A 14,945-nucleotide genomic window follows, 5' to 3' on the forward strand; every position below is an offset into this window, starting at 1 on the left:
TTAAAAAAAAATATGAACATGATTTCCAGTCTTCCAAATTAACTTTTCTTAATTACCACAGGAGTATTTTCCTTTAATAAAAAGTACCTGTAGGATTAAATAAAATAATCAGCAAAAAGCCAGGCAGGAGGCATGGCTCAAGTGGTAGAACACAAAAAAACAAAATTATCAAGTATGTGCTTTCGTAAGATAAGCATGATTCTTGTTTGGAATTTTGTGTTTTTATTTTGGTAAATGATACAAGACATAAAAGTTGCCATTTTATTGTTAAGTACAAATTCAATGGCACTAAATACATTCACAATGCTGTTTAACTGCTACCAGAATTAGAAAACTTTTCCATTTTCCCAAACAGAAACTATATCACTTGATATAGTCCCAAACTTGGTAATCCTTCTTTCTTTCTGTCTCTGAATTTCCCTATTCTACATACCTCATGTAAGTGGGAAAATACTTGTCTGATTTATATATGAATATCTGTACACATAAACTAAATCTCCAAACCTCCAAACCTCTAACAAAGGTACATAATGAAGATTTTAAAAGCAATATTGTCATAATAGAATACAAAAATAAAAATAACTACATTTAAAAGACTTAAAAAACTGTGTTGGCCATAAAATGTTACAGAAGTGTAACTCCAGTACACTGTTTATATAGATGTAAAAGACAGACATATATTACAATTCATTTATGACAGCATTTCAGTGCACTTAGAAAAACTATACTAGCTTCCAAAAAGCAATTATCTGGCCAGGGAGTTTGGCCTAGTGATAGAGTGCTTGCCTAACAGGCACAAAGACCTGGGTTCGATTCCTTGGTATCACATACATAGAAAAAGCCAGAAGTTGGGGCCAGGAGTTTGGCCTAGTGGTAGATTGCTTGCCTAGCATGCATGAGGACCCGGGTTCGATTCCTCGGTACCCCACATACATAGCAAAAAACTGGAAGTGGTGCTGAGGCTCAAGTGGTAGAGTGCTAGCCTTGAGAAAGTCCAAGGACAGTGCTCAAGCCCTGAGCCCAAGCCCAGGACTGGCAAAAAAAGCCAGAAGTGGTGCTGTGGCTCAGGTAGTAGACCTCTAGCCTTGAGAAAGCCCAAGGACCGTGCTCAGGCCCTGGGTTCATGCCCCAGGATTGGCAAAAATTGCTCAATTACCTGGGATGGGAAGGAAATGAAACTAGGATACTATAGAATGAGGTGGCTGCACTGATTTAGTTCTTTAAAAACGGGGAGATATGAAAGTGTAGCTCTGTGTTAGTCAGCATATGTGAAATCTCGGGTTCAATCTCCAGTATACCAAAAAACAGCACCTGGAAAAATGCTAATAATAGTTAAATCCTTGGTGAGAGGTAATATATAGTTGTATTTTTCTGTTCAAACTATTGCACAATTTTTTTCTGGGTCATGGAGCTTGAACTCAGGGTCCAGGCGCGATACCTGAGCATTTTTGCTCAAGGCTAAAGCTCTACCAATTTGAGCCACAACACCACTTTTTGTCTTCTGGTGGTTAAATGGAGATGAGTCTCACATTGAGGTCAAAGGAGGAAATGCATAGGAGTGGATGAAACAGGCTCAATAGCTATGTTCATATGATCATATAAAAATAGTGTTTTATGAAATGAACTCCAAGAAATAGAAATGAGATTTTTTTTAAATTGCTGCTGTTGCTCTTTTTGTTTTCTTTTCCTTTTTCCTTCTTTGTTAGTTTCTTTGTGTTTGGGAGGGTAAGAAGGAACACAGAAAGAGTAGAACAAAGTGTGAACGAATACAACAGTGGTACTCACTATGTGGAAAATGAAATGTATATCTTTTGGGTGGGGGCAGGAAAGAAAATCTGGGAGAGAATGAGGGAAGGAAAGACATGGTTGAAAATTATACTCATCATCTGACTCATGAAACTGTAACCCCTCTGTGAATCTCCTTTAAATAACAATTAAAACAAGACTCTCAGACTTTACTGTCTATGATGGCTTTGAACCTTGATCCTCAGAACTCAGCCTCTTGAGTAGCTAGGATTACAGTCATGAGCCACTGGCACCAGGCTGCACAATTTCTTTTGCCAATCCTGGGGCTTGAACTCAGGGCCTGGGTACTGTCTTTGGAAACTTTTTGCTCAAGGCTAATGCTCTGTCACTTGAGACACAGCACCACTTTCAGCTTTCTCTGTGTATGTGGTACCGAGGAATCGAACCTAGGGCTTCAGGCATGCTAGCAGAGCACTCTACCACTAGGCTATGCTCCAGGCCCTGCACAATTTTTTAAAGGACTACTCAGTATTGTTATGACAGACAAAAGTCAGTATATGTGCTCAAGAGATAGAGAAAGAGAGACAGAGAGACAGACAGACAGCAGACAGAAACAGAGAGGCTGTAAGATCAATTACAGCTTTTATTCATTTAGTCAACATAAATGGCTGCATTATTAAAAATATATTAAATATTACTTGACATTCATATAATTTTTTAAGAGATATTAACAAAGAAATCTTGTAAGTGTGTCATTATGGCACTTGAAACTGGTTGAATGTGCTATGATTCATATATCTATAAGGTAAATATTTTTGAAAATGTCTATACTTACTAATTTAAAAAATATATTCAGCTGGGCACCAGTGGTTCACACCTATAATCCTAGCTACCCATGAGGCTGAGATCTGAGGATCAAGGTTCAAAGTCATCCGGGGCACAAGTCTGTGAGACTCAGCTCTAATTAAACACCAGAAAACTGGAAGTGGTGCTGTGGCTCAAGTAGTAGAACACTAGACTTATGCTGAAATGATCAGAGACAGTGCCCAGTCCCTGAGTTTAAGCCCCACAACAAACCAAAAAAAGTAACTCATGTGTGTGTGTGTGTGTGTGTGTGTGTGTGTGTGTGTGTGTGTGTGTGTAAAGATCAGGGTTTGAAGTCAATTGGGCACATATATCCTTGAGACTCTTATTTCCAACTTATTAGCAAAAAGCTGAAAGAGGAAATGTCACTTAAGTGGCAGAGCCATATCCTTGAGAAGAAAAAGCTGATTGTTAACTTTGGACTTCAATTTCCAGTACCAGCATGTTCATGCATGTACATATGCACACATAGACACAGACACACACACACACACACACACACACATATGTGCCAAATGGGCAATAGCTTTCATTTCATATCCAGATCACTCTTCTACTTACCAGGCTTCCTGTCAATCTCAGTGAAATAAAAGACTTCAGTCTTAGAAAATCAAGAGTTTATAATGTTATTTTTATAATAGGAAATAACTTTTCTATTAGTAGTTACTTAATTGTTATTGCTGGTTTATTTTAGTAATTAAATTATAGACTACTTATGGAATATTAAGATAATAATAATGCAAAATTAAACACTCAACATAAAAAGATTCTCAGGACAATTTTCAGTAAATTGAACAACAAACAAAAAGCCTGAGTAGGCAAAGATTACAATTCTGTGGAAAATATGGGGATATATGAATAAAGGTAAGAGGAGAATAAGCTATCATATTATGATAAATGGGTAGAATTTCACCTTTAATTTCTTTTGATGGTAATTTAATAATTATTTCATCAATTATTTTAAAGGAGTTAACATATATATCATAAAACAGTTATGTCCCTTTTATAGGTATAAGCCCCCTGAAACATTAATGTTTTTAAAAATCTTTTAGAAAATCTCTCAAGTTACATTACATTACATTCTAACCAGCTCTCGGCAAGGCAAGTCAGGGAAGCTCTCCTGATTTCCATTTCTGCATATAGGTATGATTTTCTATGAAAGAGGAGACTATTAAACTTAATCAAAGGAGTTCTAATCTCTGAGATCCTCTCAGGAACAGCATGACCCTGGCTGAGTCACTGGACCTCTTTAATCCTGAGGTTCCACAACCTTGAAGTTTCAGTAATCAGGGCATTCTCCTTAGAAGCAAAGTGCTTGAAGTTTCATCTTAGATCATGGAGTCCAATGTTCAGTACCTTATTTCCCAGGGCTGAGCAGATAAAGGAGGTAAGGGAGGCAAGGAATGGGCCCATGATCTAAATGAATCTCAGAAAGAAAGACAGGGAAAATGAAAGACAGAAAATAGAAGGAGAAAGAAAAAAGTGAAAATCAGAGAGACACAGAATGAAAGCAAAGGATAAAAGAGAAAAAAGGTAATAAATGAGTGAAGAGGAGAAAAGGAGAGAAAAAAGACAATGAAGAAAGCTACAGGAAAAAGAGAACAGGTGAAAGAGGAAGAATGAGAAAGAGAAAAAAAACAGAAAAGAGAGGGGGAAAGATGGAAAGGAATAGAGGAAGAAAAAGAACGAACAGAGAAAGGGAGATAAAAGCAAAAGATGGACTGAGAGAGGAGAAAGAAAATGTAGAAAGAAAAGATGAAAGAGGAAGAGAAAGAGAAAAAAGGAAGGAGACAGAGAAAAGAAAAAGGGAAAGGGACAAAGAAAAAGAGGAAAGAAAAAGAGGAAAAGGAAAGATAGACTAAAAGAGAAAGGGAAAGAAAAAGGAGAAAAAAGAGAAAAGTAAACAATAAAAAAAGAGAACAAGAGAATGACAAGAAAAGAGTGAAAGAAGAAGGATGAAAAAGGGAAATAAAGAAGTATGAAGTAGAAAGAAAATGAGAGAAAAAAGAATAAAAGAGGAAGAGACAGAGAAATGAACAAGAAAGAGGGAGGGAAGAATATAGAAAGAAACAAAGAAAAAGAAAATTAGAGAACCAGAATGGAGAAAAAAGCGAAAAAGAAATAAAAGAGTGGAAAATGAATGAAAGACAGAGAAAGAGGCAGAAATGGAGAAATGAAAAATAGAAAAAGAAAGTGAGGGAGGGAGGAAAAGAGAGAATGAGCAATAGAAAGAAAGAAAGAAAGAGATTATTAGAAATGAAGTGGGTATAGTGGCTCTCACTTGTAATCCCAGCTATTCATAATTCAGAGATCTGAACAATCGCCTGTGGAGGGCAAAAAGTTGAGACCCTTCATCTCATCAAAATAAGCCAGGCATGGTGGCAAACACTTGAGAAGCACAGGCAAGAGGAATAGTTAGGAAATTCGCATTCTGAGAGTGATCCAGGAAAAAACATGTGGCACTATCTGGAAAATAACTAAAGCAAAAAGCTAGAAAAAAATTTTAAAAATATATACATATACCCTTCAGCAGTCCTAAAAAATGAGCTAGAGAAGTCTGGTGTTGGTGGGTCATGCCTGTAACCCTAGCTATTCCAGGAGTCTGAGAGCAGCCCAGGGCAGGAAAGCCATGAGGCTCTTATCTCCAATAAATCACCAAAAAGCCAAAAGTGGAGATGTAGCTGCAGTAGTAAAGCTCAGGCCTTGAGCAAAAATGCTCAGGGACAACGCCCAGGCCCTGAATTTAAGCCCCAGGCCAATCCCCCCCCCCCACATCTCCAACACAAAAGTGCTCCGGATATAACACAAGTGGTAGCACAAAATGGGGGGAGCGACATAAAAAAAGGAGATGGAAACCCCACAAAAGCCAGACTCTTAAACTGACTATCCGCAGCAATAAGGAGAATTTTATGACATAGGTGAGATTTGGCCCCAAAGTGTATAACTTCAGGGTAGCCAATAACAAATATTTTACCTCCATTTTTTTTTACCATGGATAAAAATGAAAAGAACGGATAAATTATTCAGTTCACTATCGCCTGTGCCAGATGGAGTGCAAGTTAAGAACGGCCTAGTAGGAAAGAGTTTAATGCATCCATAATCGAATTTCAATCCTTTAATAACCAAAACTCTCCAGGCTTGCAACAGGAATAATGGGTGGAGGTGGCGCAAACAACTTAGTTCCAATTACTCCAAAATAATTACCATTCCGTCTTTCACTCTGTTTGCTTTGGTTAAAAACCAACCCACAAACCAGCACTGGTGGCTCACATCTGTAATATAATTGCTCAGGAGGCTGAGATCTGATGACGGTTCGAAGCCATGCAGGAAAGCTTGTAAGACTCTCTTTATCTTCAATAAACCAGCAAAAGCCAGAAGTGGAGCTGTGGTTCAAGTAATAGAGCACTAGTGTTGATCACAAGTTACAAGGTCCCGAGTTCAAGCCACAGGACCGCCATACACAGAGGGGGAAACAAGAAAATGAATCCAACAAACCAGCACGTTGGGAAAACTTGAAGCCATAACTCCACCCCAAAGTGAAGACACCAAGGGACTATAACCCCGCCCCTACGTGAAGAAACCTCGAGGCCATAAATCTACCCCCACCCCCAGCCGAAGACACCCATGTCTCGAGCATGCCTTCGTTTCCCCATAACCAGGCTTTTGGAAAAAAAGTAGGAATTGAGATCTACGATATTCCCAGGAGCAGGTAACGGAGGTAGCAGAGGATTTAAGGCGCCATCCCACCTACACACGCGCATCGCGCTGGACAATCACACTACGCATGGGGAATAGAGCCGGGAAGGCGTGGGGGAGAAAGTGCACAGCCATACCAAAAGTGTCCGAAGTATTGGCTTGTGCTCCGATCCTTACTCCTCAGCACCCGCAGCTCTACTCCGCATCTGAGGCATCTGAAGAAAGTTATTAAAGCCCAATTCCGCGAACTAGAATTTAGTACCAAAAACCAAACCCAAACCCAACAAAAACAAAACCCAGAACGGAAAGCAAAGCCTGTGGAAAAAGGAAAAGTTCCAAAATTTACCTCAGATTAATGAGCAAAATTAACATGCGGGCTTGTGAGCCAGCAGAGCTTCGGAAAGTGGGCGGGACCCAGACGACTCCAGACCAAAGTGAAGCGGCCGCGAGACGCTCGCGGAGAATGTGACTTCACAGAGGAGGTCGATCTACTTAACAAGAAGGGGCGGTCCGTGACCCTGAACGGGACACACTCTGATTGGTCCATGCTGGTACTGGTTCAAAGGAGACTCTTCTTTGATTGGCCAAGAAAGTCAAGCGGGAAGAGGGAGGGGTTGGACTAATAAGAAAGTTGTTCCCTAGGCAACCGAGACGCAGCGCTCACCGTTGCCAGTTTTCGGAGGTGTCCAGCGTCGGAGAACAAGGTGAGGAGAAAGCTCAGACCTCACGCGGGGAGGTGTTCAAACTTTGGGATTATTACAGAAACTGAGGCGACCATTGTATAAAGGCCACAAGTTCAGGCAAACATCGCTAAATACTACTTTCCTAGAGAAGCAAGATAACTGCGTTACAAAACGCGGATGTGACAGATGAGGCTGTTGGAACTCAAACGATGAGTACTGACCAACGGTCGGCCAAAGTTTGCCTCCGAACTGGCCTGTCTCAATTCTCTTTAATCTGTCCTCCCATTTCCACTTAAAATGAATAATTAAAGAATATAAATCAGGCTTTCTTATAATAGATTTATCTTAGATTAGTATTTTAGATAACATTTATCTTTAATATGCCCAGGTTGGGATCTAGTTGGCCACTGGATATAGATAACATTACTCAGACGGAAAAAAACCAAAACAACAAAAAAGTTGTTGCCACCCGTAAGGTGACTGCCACTGTGAAAACAACGCTTTACAGTTTGAGAATTTCTGTTGCCCAGAGTTGTAATTGATCTTCACCTGATTTGTTGTGGACTTGGCAAGGTAGATCTTCAGTCCGTGGCAGAGCCTAGTGAGTAAAGCCTCCTTGAATCCACAAAACCTACTAACTCATCCAGGACTGATTAGGAAAGTACATATTCTATGTCTTTTTTTGTTCACTATATATTTCAAAAATTGAAAGCTGGATATATGTATATATTTATATTCTGAAACAATATGTAAGCTGGAACTAATATATAATTCCTACATATTTGTATATATTCATTCATTATATAGTATTCATTTATCACACATTATTCATTTATTATACATTTGTATATATTTATATGAACTACATATATAAAACAATATACATAACTATATATTGTTGGAACTATAGTCTTAGTGAGGAAAAGGAATGGAGTTCAATTGGAAAGATAGTGATCATTGTAAGAATTTTACTGTGCTTAGAGAAAAGAGGCCTTTGAGCTTGGGGAGAACATTTCAAAGTACTTGAAAGAATATTTACCACCTCAACTGAAAAAGGAAAAAGAAAACATTTCTGAGTACTCAGTTCATCTGAAATGTATGGTATACCTTTTGATAGCAAAGGATAAACTATAGAAACAAGATTTGTACGACTGTGTGTGTGTGTGTGTGTGTGTGTGTGTGTGTGTGTGTGTATGTGCCTGTGAGTATCAGAACTTGAACTCAGGGTCTCTTTCCCCCTCCCCCTCTGCCTCCCCCTCCCCTTCTCCCTGTCCCTCTCCCCCCTCTCTCTCCTTTTTCTATCTATTCAAGGCTGGTGTTGTACCACTTGATTCATACCCATACTTCCAACAAAACTTTTCCATTTCCATTGAAAAACTCACTCTGGCCGGGCACTAGTGGCTCATGCCTGGAATCCTAGCTACTCAGGCAGCTGAGATCTGAAGATCTCACATATTATTCAAAGCAAGCCCCAGCAGGAAAGCCCACTAAATATATTTAAAACTTGTGACATTTAATATATGAATTACATAGTTAAATATATCTTAAATTTGTGTTAAGTTCCCATAGTTAAATATGAATAGGTATATTTGATGGTAATGAAAGTTAGAAGCTTAAAAAGCAAACACTTATGGGTTTTTTGTAGTATTACAATTCAAATGAACTATTTTATTGAATACAGGGCCTCCCACATGCTTAAGCATGCTATCTACCACTGAACTACACTGCCAGCCTGTAACCGAAATATTTTTAACCATCAATGAATTATTGATAACAATAATTGTAAAAAATATTTTTAAATGATGTGGGGGTAAGGAAAAGTTGTATTGCACAATGGTAGAACATCTGCCAGAAAGCTCAAAGCCTTATACTAAAACTTCAGCATCACCCAAAAAGTAAAAGAAAAAAATAAGCACTGTATTTAACATACATATAGGCAGAGATGATATTATGTTTACTTTTCTGTTTGCAGAAGAATTTTAATGCAAGAACTTCTAAATAAAGCACTATATAAATATAGGTGCAAAAGAAATGCTAAGTTGATGTCAAGAATAAACAGATTTTGTATTCTGTGAAATCATTCAACCATAGAGTCAGAATTTTACTGGTGAATATTTTTTTTACCTATTTACTTAGGTTCCAAAAGAATAATATTTGGTGACTCTGTGTTACTCTGATTTTATTTATCATGTACACACTAATTGATGTATTTAGTTTAGTTTGTATATCTTGTGCTTTATCATTTGAGCTATGCCTAAAACCTTACTTTTTGCTAGTTATTTTAGAAATGAAATCTCATGGATTTTTTTGCCTAGGTTAGCTTTACAGATAGAATTAGATAACACTGGATAGTTCATAAAAAGGTACTGTTGGTTGTAATTTTTAAAATCTGTTCTTTTTCTGTTAAATGAATTTTTAAAATATTTTAATATTTTAGTTTTCTAGATGTCTAGAATATTTTTAAAAATTTACATAAATTTTGGGGATAATAGAGTACTGGGGTTGGAAATTAGGGCTTCATCCTTCCTAAGCAGATATTCTACCACTTGAGCCACATTTTTAAGCCCTTTTTTGCTTTAGTTATTTTTAGGGTAGGCTCTTAAAAGAAGTTACTTGTGGGCCGGGAGTTTGGCCTAGTGGTTAAAGTGCTTGCCTAGCATGCACAAACACCCAGGTTCGATTCCTTGGTACCACATACATACAAAAAAGCCGGAAGTGGTGCTGAGGATCGTCCAAGCTCAAGCCCAGGACTGGCAAAAAAAAAAAAAAAAAAGAAGTTAGTTGTTTAGGTTGTACAGGACTGATCTCAGATTGCGATCTTCCTGTCTTAGTATCCTGTGTAGTTGAAAGTACAGGTATGAGCTACCACATTGAGCTTACCTATTGGAAGAAATCTTTTTTTTGAAGAAGTTTAATCTTTTGCCTAGGCTGGCAAAAATCCCAGAAAGCTGGGATTACAGGTGTGTACCACCACACTAGGCTCTCTTGCTATTTTTAATTATATTAGATATTCACAAAACATTTGTGAGTATTTTGTTTCTCAAAACACATCAACAAAAGTGACTGGTTTTATTATAATGTGTACAAATACTACCTCTGTTACATTTAGAATTACTTTTTGTAGAATAACTTTTTCTCAAAATGCAAGTATTATCGTTATATTTCTACTACATTTAGCTATAGCGCAAGTCTGTCATTTTATACCAGCATAATTTGGAAGTCCAATTTCTGATACACTTCATTTATAAAGTTATAAAGTATTATGAAGAATTTGTTTTTGTACGTTCCAAGAAGTGACATCCTCGTTAATACAGTCATTTTGAAAGACTGACCTAGGGCCTAGAGGGCAGCCTAATAGGAGTGTACTTGCCTAGCATACACATTTACAAAAGCTGGAAGTGGTGCTGGGCTCAGGTGATAGAGTACTAGCCTTAAGAAAGCTCAAGGACAGTACCCAAACCCTGAGTTCAAGCCTCCAGGACTGGCAAAAAAAAAAGACTAATGTACATATTCTAATGATGTTACAGATGCTTAGATTACTTCAAAAGTTCCTCTTTTAAAATTATCTTGCGTTCTTAGCACATTCTTTTGAACATTCTCAATGAAGCCAACTTTAGATTGTGAAAATAGATGTGGTATCTAGAAATATTTAGAAATAACTTGGGGATGAGTTCGAAGCTCAATGAATGATATCTTTTTCCTTGGTGAAACCTATGAAGGCAATTCCAAAAGAAAAGACAAGTTTCAAAATAATTTGAGCACTGATAAAATAATTTACATCAGGGCCAGGAATTTGGCCTAGTAGTAGAGTGCTTGCCTAGCATGCACGAAGACCTGGGTTCAATTCATCAGTACAAAATACACAGAGAAAAAAAGCCAGAAGTGGTGCTGTGGCTCAAGTGATAGACCTCTAACCTTGAGAAAACCCAAGGACAGTGCTTGGGCCCTCAGCCCAAGCCCAGGACTGGCAACAAAAAAAAATTACATCAGTATGTAACCTTCCAAGGTGACTATTCTAAAATGCCATATTCCTGTGAATTTAAAGCATGCTTCTTGCAGTGTTCATTAACTTTTGACTATATTCCAACTGCAGTGATTGAAGATGGTCTGTATACAGGTACAGCTTTCCATTGGTCATGATGTTCTAAGTCCTATCCCAAGTAGCTCTTAAGAATTTAGAAGTAATCTGTCTTTCCAGAATCCTGTGTCCAGTGCATCCACTGACCCATAACCTACCCTCATCACCTCCACTGTGTGTACTCAGGTGCCACAAGAAAGTCACTTGTTTTCTCCAAGCTCAGGAACTTTGAGCCTTGCTTCTGAACCTTCTTATAACACCAAAATCTCCCTATGGCAAGACATCCATGCTGTCACATCCATACTAAACAGATTGAACCACATGAGTATTCCAAATGCTATTTCAAACACTGTATTGGGAACATCTGAATAACTTTTATATGGGTTAGCTTTACTGGTCCCAGGTTGTTTTCGTTGGTGGTGGTGGTGGCAGTGGTGGTGGTAGGATATGTGTGTGTGTGTGTGTGTGTGTGTGTGTGTGTGTGTGTGCATACACCAGTCCTGGGGCTTGAAAACAGGGTCTGGATACTGTCCCTGACCTTTATTGCTCAAGGCTAGCACTATACCATTTGAATCACAAGTCCGTTTCTGGCTTTCATTGGTGTGTAAGTGGAGATAGGAATCTCCTGTACTTTCCTGCCTGGATTCCTTTAGAACCATTCCTCAGATCTCAGCCTCCTGAATATCTAGGCTTACAGGTGTGAGCCACTGGTTCCAGCTAGGTTGTTGTTGTAGTTGTTATTATTATTATTATTATTATTATTATTATTATTATTATTTTAAATTCTCTCAATAGCCTATTGATTTCTCCATAGGCTTGTGCTTTAAATACTGTCACTGTATGCATTAAATAAGGAGTTTTTGTAGCTTTACATATTTTGCAAAACTATCATTTGTGTTGTATAATTTAGCCATTACAACACTATTCTTTTTTCATATATTTTATTGTAATTAATAGAAGGGTCACATTTAATTCACCAGATAGAAGGTGCATTACTTCACAAACATTGATACCCTTTCTCATGTCTTGGTCCCCATTTCCCTCCCCCAACCCCCACCCCTCATCTTGTTTTCCCCCCTTCCCTATCCAATTTCAAATAACAAAATAAATAAATATGCAATATATCAGATAATAAGGTAAAATACTGCAACAATATGAGATAACAAAAGAGATGAGAAATAACATAGTACATTAAGGACAACAATCACTCATTATATGGCTTTTGTTTCTATATCCTAGAGATCCTTTCATTTAGCGTCATACTATATGGCCTTCTGTATCTAGGTTTTGTTCTATTGTAAATCTCTGCTAGGAGAGCCCAAGGATTCTACTGATTATGACACATGAGGGAAACTATTCAGCCCATGTTCCTTTGAGTCTGGCTTACTTCACTTAATATGATTTTTTCTAAGTCTTTCCATTTCCTTACAAATGAGGCCATATCGTTCTTTCTGACAGCAGCATAGAATTCCATTGTGAATAATACCACATCTTGTTGATCCACTCATCAACTGAGGGACATCTGGGTTGGTTCCATATCTTTGCTATGGTAAATAGTGCTGCAATGAACATCGTTGTGCTATTGGATTTAGTATGTCCTTGTTTCTGGATGATTGGGTACATGTCAAGTAGTGGAATTGCTGTGTCATAGGGGAGCTTTATGTTTAGTCTTTTGAGGAACTGCCATACTGCTTTCCATAGTGGTTGAATGAGTTTGCACTTCCACCAACAGTGTAGTAGTGATCCCTCCTGGCCACATCCCCTCTAGCATCTGTTGTTATTAGATTTCTTGATCCTGGCCATTCTAACTGGAGTGAGGTGGAATCTTAGAGTTGTTTTGATTTGCATTTCTTTTATGGCCAGAGATGTTGAGCATTTCTTCATGTGTCTGTAGGCCGTTCTTATTTCTTCTTCAGAGAAGACTCTCTTTAAGTCTTTGGCCCATCTTTTAATGGGATGGTTGTTTCTTTGGAGATTAGTTTAGGAGTGATTCAATTTTTTTTATCTGTTGATATATTTTAGATATAAGGCATTTGTCTGTACAACACTATTCTAAAGTAAATAATGGTGACATAATTTCTGCTATTTGTTTCTTCAGCATCACATTATATAACCTTAAGTAAAAACACTAATTTTATCTAATATCTGGATGCATCTTTTACTTTTTATCATCCACGGTAGAAAATATTTCAATAAACATTTTTCTTTTAATCCTAGGTAAATATTTGATGAACATATAACCAACTAAGAATTTAAAAAGCTAAACAAGAGTCTCTGTGTTTAACTTCGTCAAATATTCATTTCCATAGCAGCCTACCAAACCACACTGTGAGGGAAAATTCTTTTATCACCTTTTATATCACCTTTTCCAATTTAATGAGTTTCCAATATAATAAGTTTTATCATTAACTTATTCTACTTCATTATTAGAAGTGATATGCATAGTAAATTTATGCCTAGCAAAATTAAACTTCTTAAGAACTAATAATAACTGAAACATATTGTATGCTTACTATATATCAGGTATTATTTGAAGGTCTTTTATAGTACTAAGCTGTTTAATCTTTCTAGCAACATAGAGATAGACACTTATTATCCCCATTTTACAGATAAAGAACATTAGACATTGATAATTTAAATAATGTGTTCAAAGTCATAGAGATAAGAAGTAAATAATTGATAACCAAACAGCATAAACCTGGCACCTCTATAATATATTGGCTCTATATCAGAGGTAGAGGGCAAAGTAATATTGATTTCATACCTTCTTCACTTTAATAGGTATTAATATTATCTTTATATTTAACAAAGAATGTAAAATAATTATGAAGTATAATAAGAAATAGCTTTGCAAAATGCCATCTGCATGCAGACTGATTCTGACAAATGATTGTAGTAGCACACATATTACCATTATAGGTATAATGCAAAAAATTGAGTGTCATTTAATAAAAACACTAAATAATATTTCCTGAGAGTTAATTTCATAAAATGATGCTTAAAATTTATTGGAATTATAGAAAGATTCCTATTATATTTATACCCAAGTCAATAACAATATGCCTAAGATGTCTTTATTCAGGTTATTGTAGTCTGTCACCTATGAAAAAAACCAAATATTAGCAACAAATATTTAGTTGAAGAAGGGTCATTTCATTGTGACATTCCCATACATGCAATATACCTCATCTACCTCTCTGACCCCATCTCCCTCAATCCCCTTACCTTCTTAAAACAATTTCAACAAGTTTGATTGTTCTATTTTCATATGCTCATGTGAAGTGCTTCAACCCTTTCACCCTCACTCACCCTCTGTTGACTGCCACCTCTGAAAATTTAAAGATCTCGAATTTCTTATTCCAAATGCAGTTACAGTCTATTTTAAAAACTGATGTTAGGATGGTAGAATTATAGATACTTGTGATTTTTTTCCTTAAACTTTTTTTGGTGGGTCATGGAGCTTGAATTTGGCCTGGATGCTGTCCCTGAACTCTTCCGCTCAAGGCTGCCGCCCTACCGCTGGGCCTGGGCACTGTCCCTGAGCTCTTCAGCTCAAGGCTACTGTCCTACCCTTGAGCCAAGCCCCATGTCCCATTTTCTAGAGGTTAATTGGAGATAAGAATCTCAGGTCCTTTAGTGCTAGGGCTGGCTTTGAACCTTGATCCTCAGATCTCAGCCTCCTGAGTAGTTAGGATTACAGGCATGAGCCACCACCCCCAGCTTTGCTTAAACTTTTAATGTATCACTTTAAAGTTTTATCAACAATACTGCTGTTAGAATAAAAAATATTTCTTTCATTGTGCATGAACTTTCACTAAAGTCAATGAAGTGAACTGTAAAGAATTCTCAAGTAGCATTGTAGTGTTAGGCCTCCACAG

General features: G+C 37.4%; 2 protein-coding genes across 2 annotated transcripts in view; one reads left to right on the plus strand and one right to left on the minus strand.

Annotated features, from left to right (window-relative positions):
* Positions 1–6,770, minus strand: part of Nup62cl (nucleoporin 62 C-terminal like) — a 62,884-nt gene extending 56,114 nt beyond the window's left edge. Inside the window, exon 1 of the mRNA XM_090326165.1 lies at positions 6,653–6,770. Within this exon, the coding sequence (XP_090182291.1) occupies positions 6,653–6,678 (26 nt within the window). The 5' untranslated portion in view covers positions 6,679–6,770. The remainder of the gene's footprint in view (positions 1–6,652) is intronic.
* A 189-nt stretch (positions 6,771–6,959) lies between these two features.
* Dnaaf6 (dynein axonemal assembly factor 6) overlaps positions 6,960–14,945 on the plus strand; it is a 48,206-nt gene continuing 40,220 nt past the window's right edge. Inside the window, exon 1 of the mRNA XM_090326184.1 lies at positions 6,960–7,010. The gene's annotated coding sequence lies outside the window, so the exon portion shown is untranslated. The remainder of the gene's footprint in view (positions 7,011–14,945) is intronic.

Source organism: Megascapheus bottae, chromosome X, assembly GCF_031878675.1.
Source record: "Megascapheus bottae isolate mThoBot1 chromosome X, mThoBot2.hap1, whole genome shotgun sequence".
Classification (NCBI taxonomy): Eukaryota; Metazoa; Chordata; class Mammalia; order Rodentia; family Geomyidae; genus Megascapheus; species Megascapheus bottae.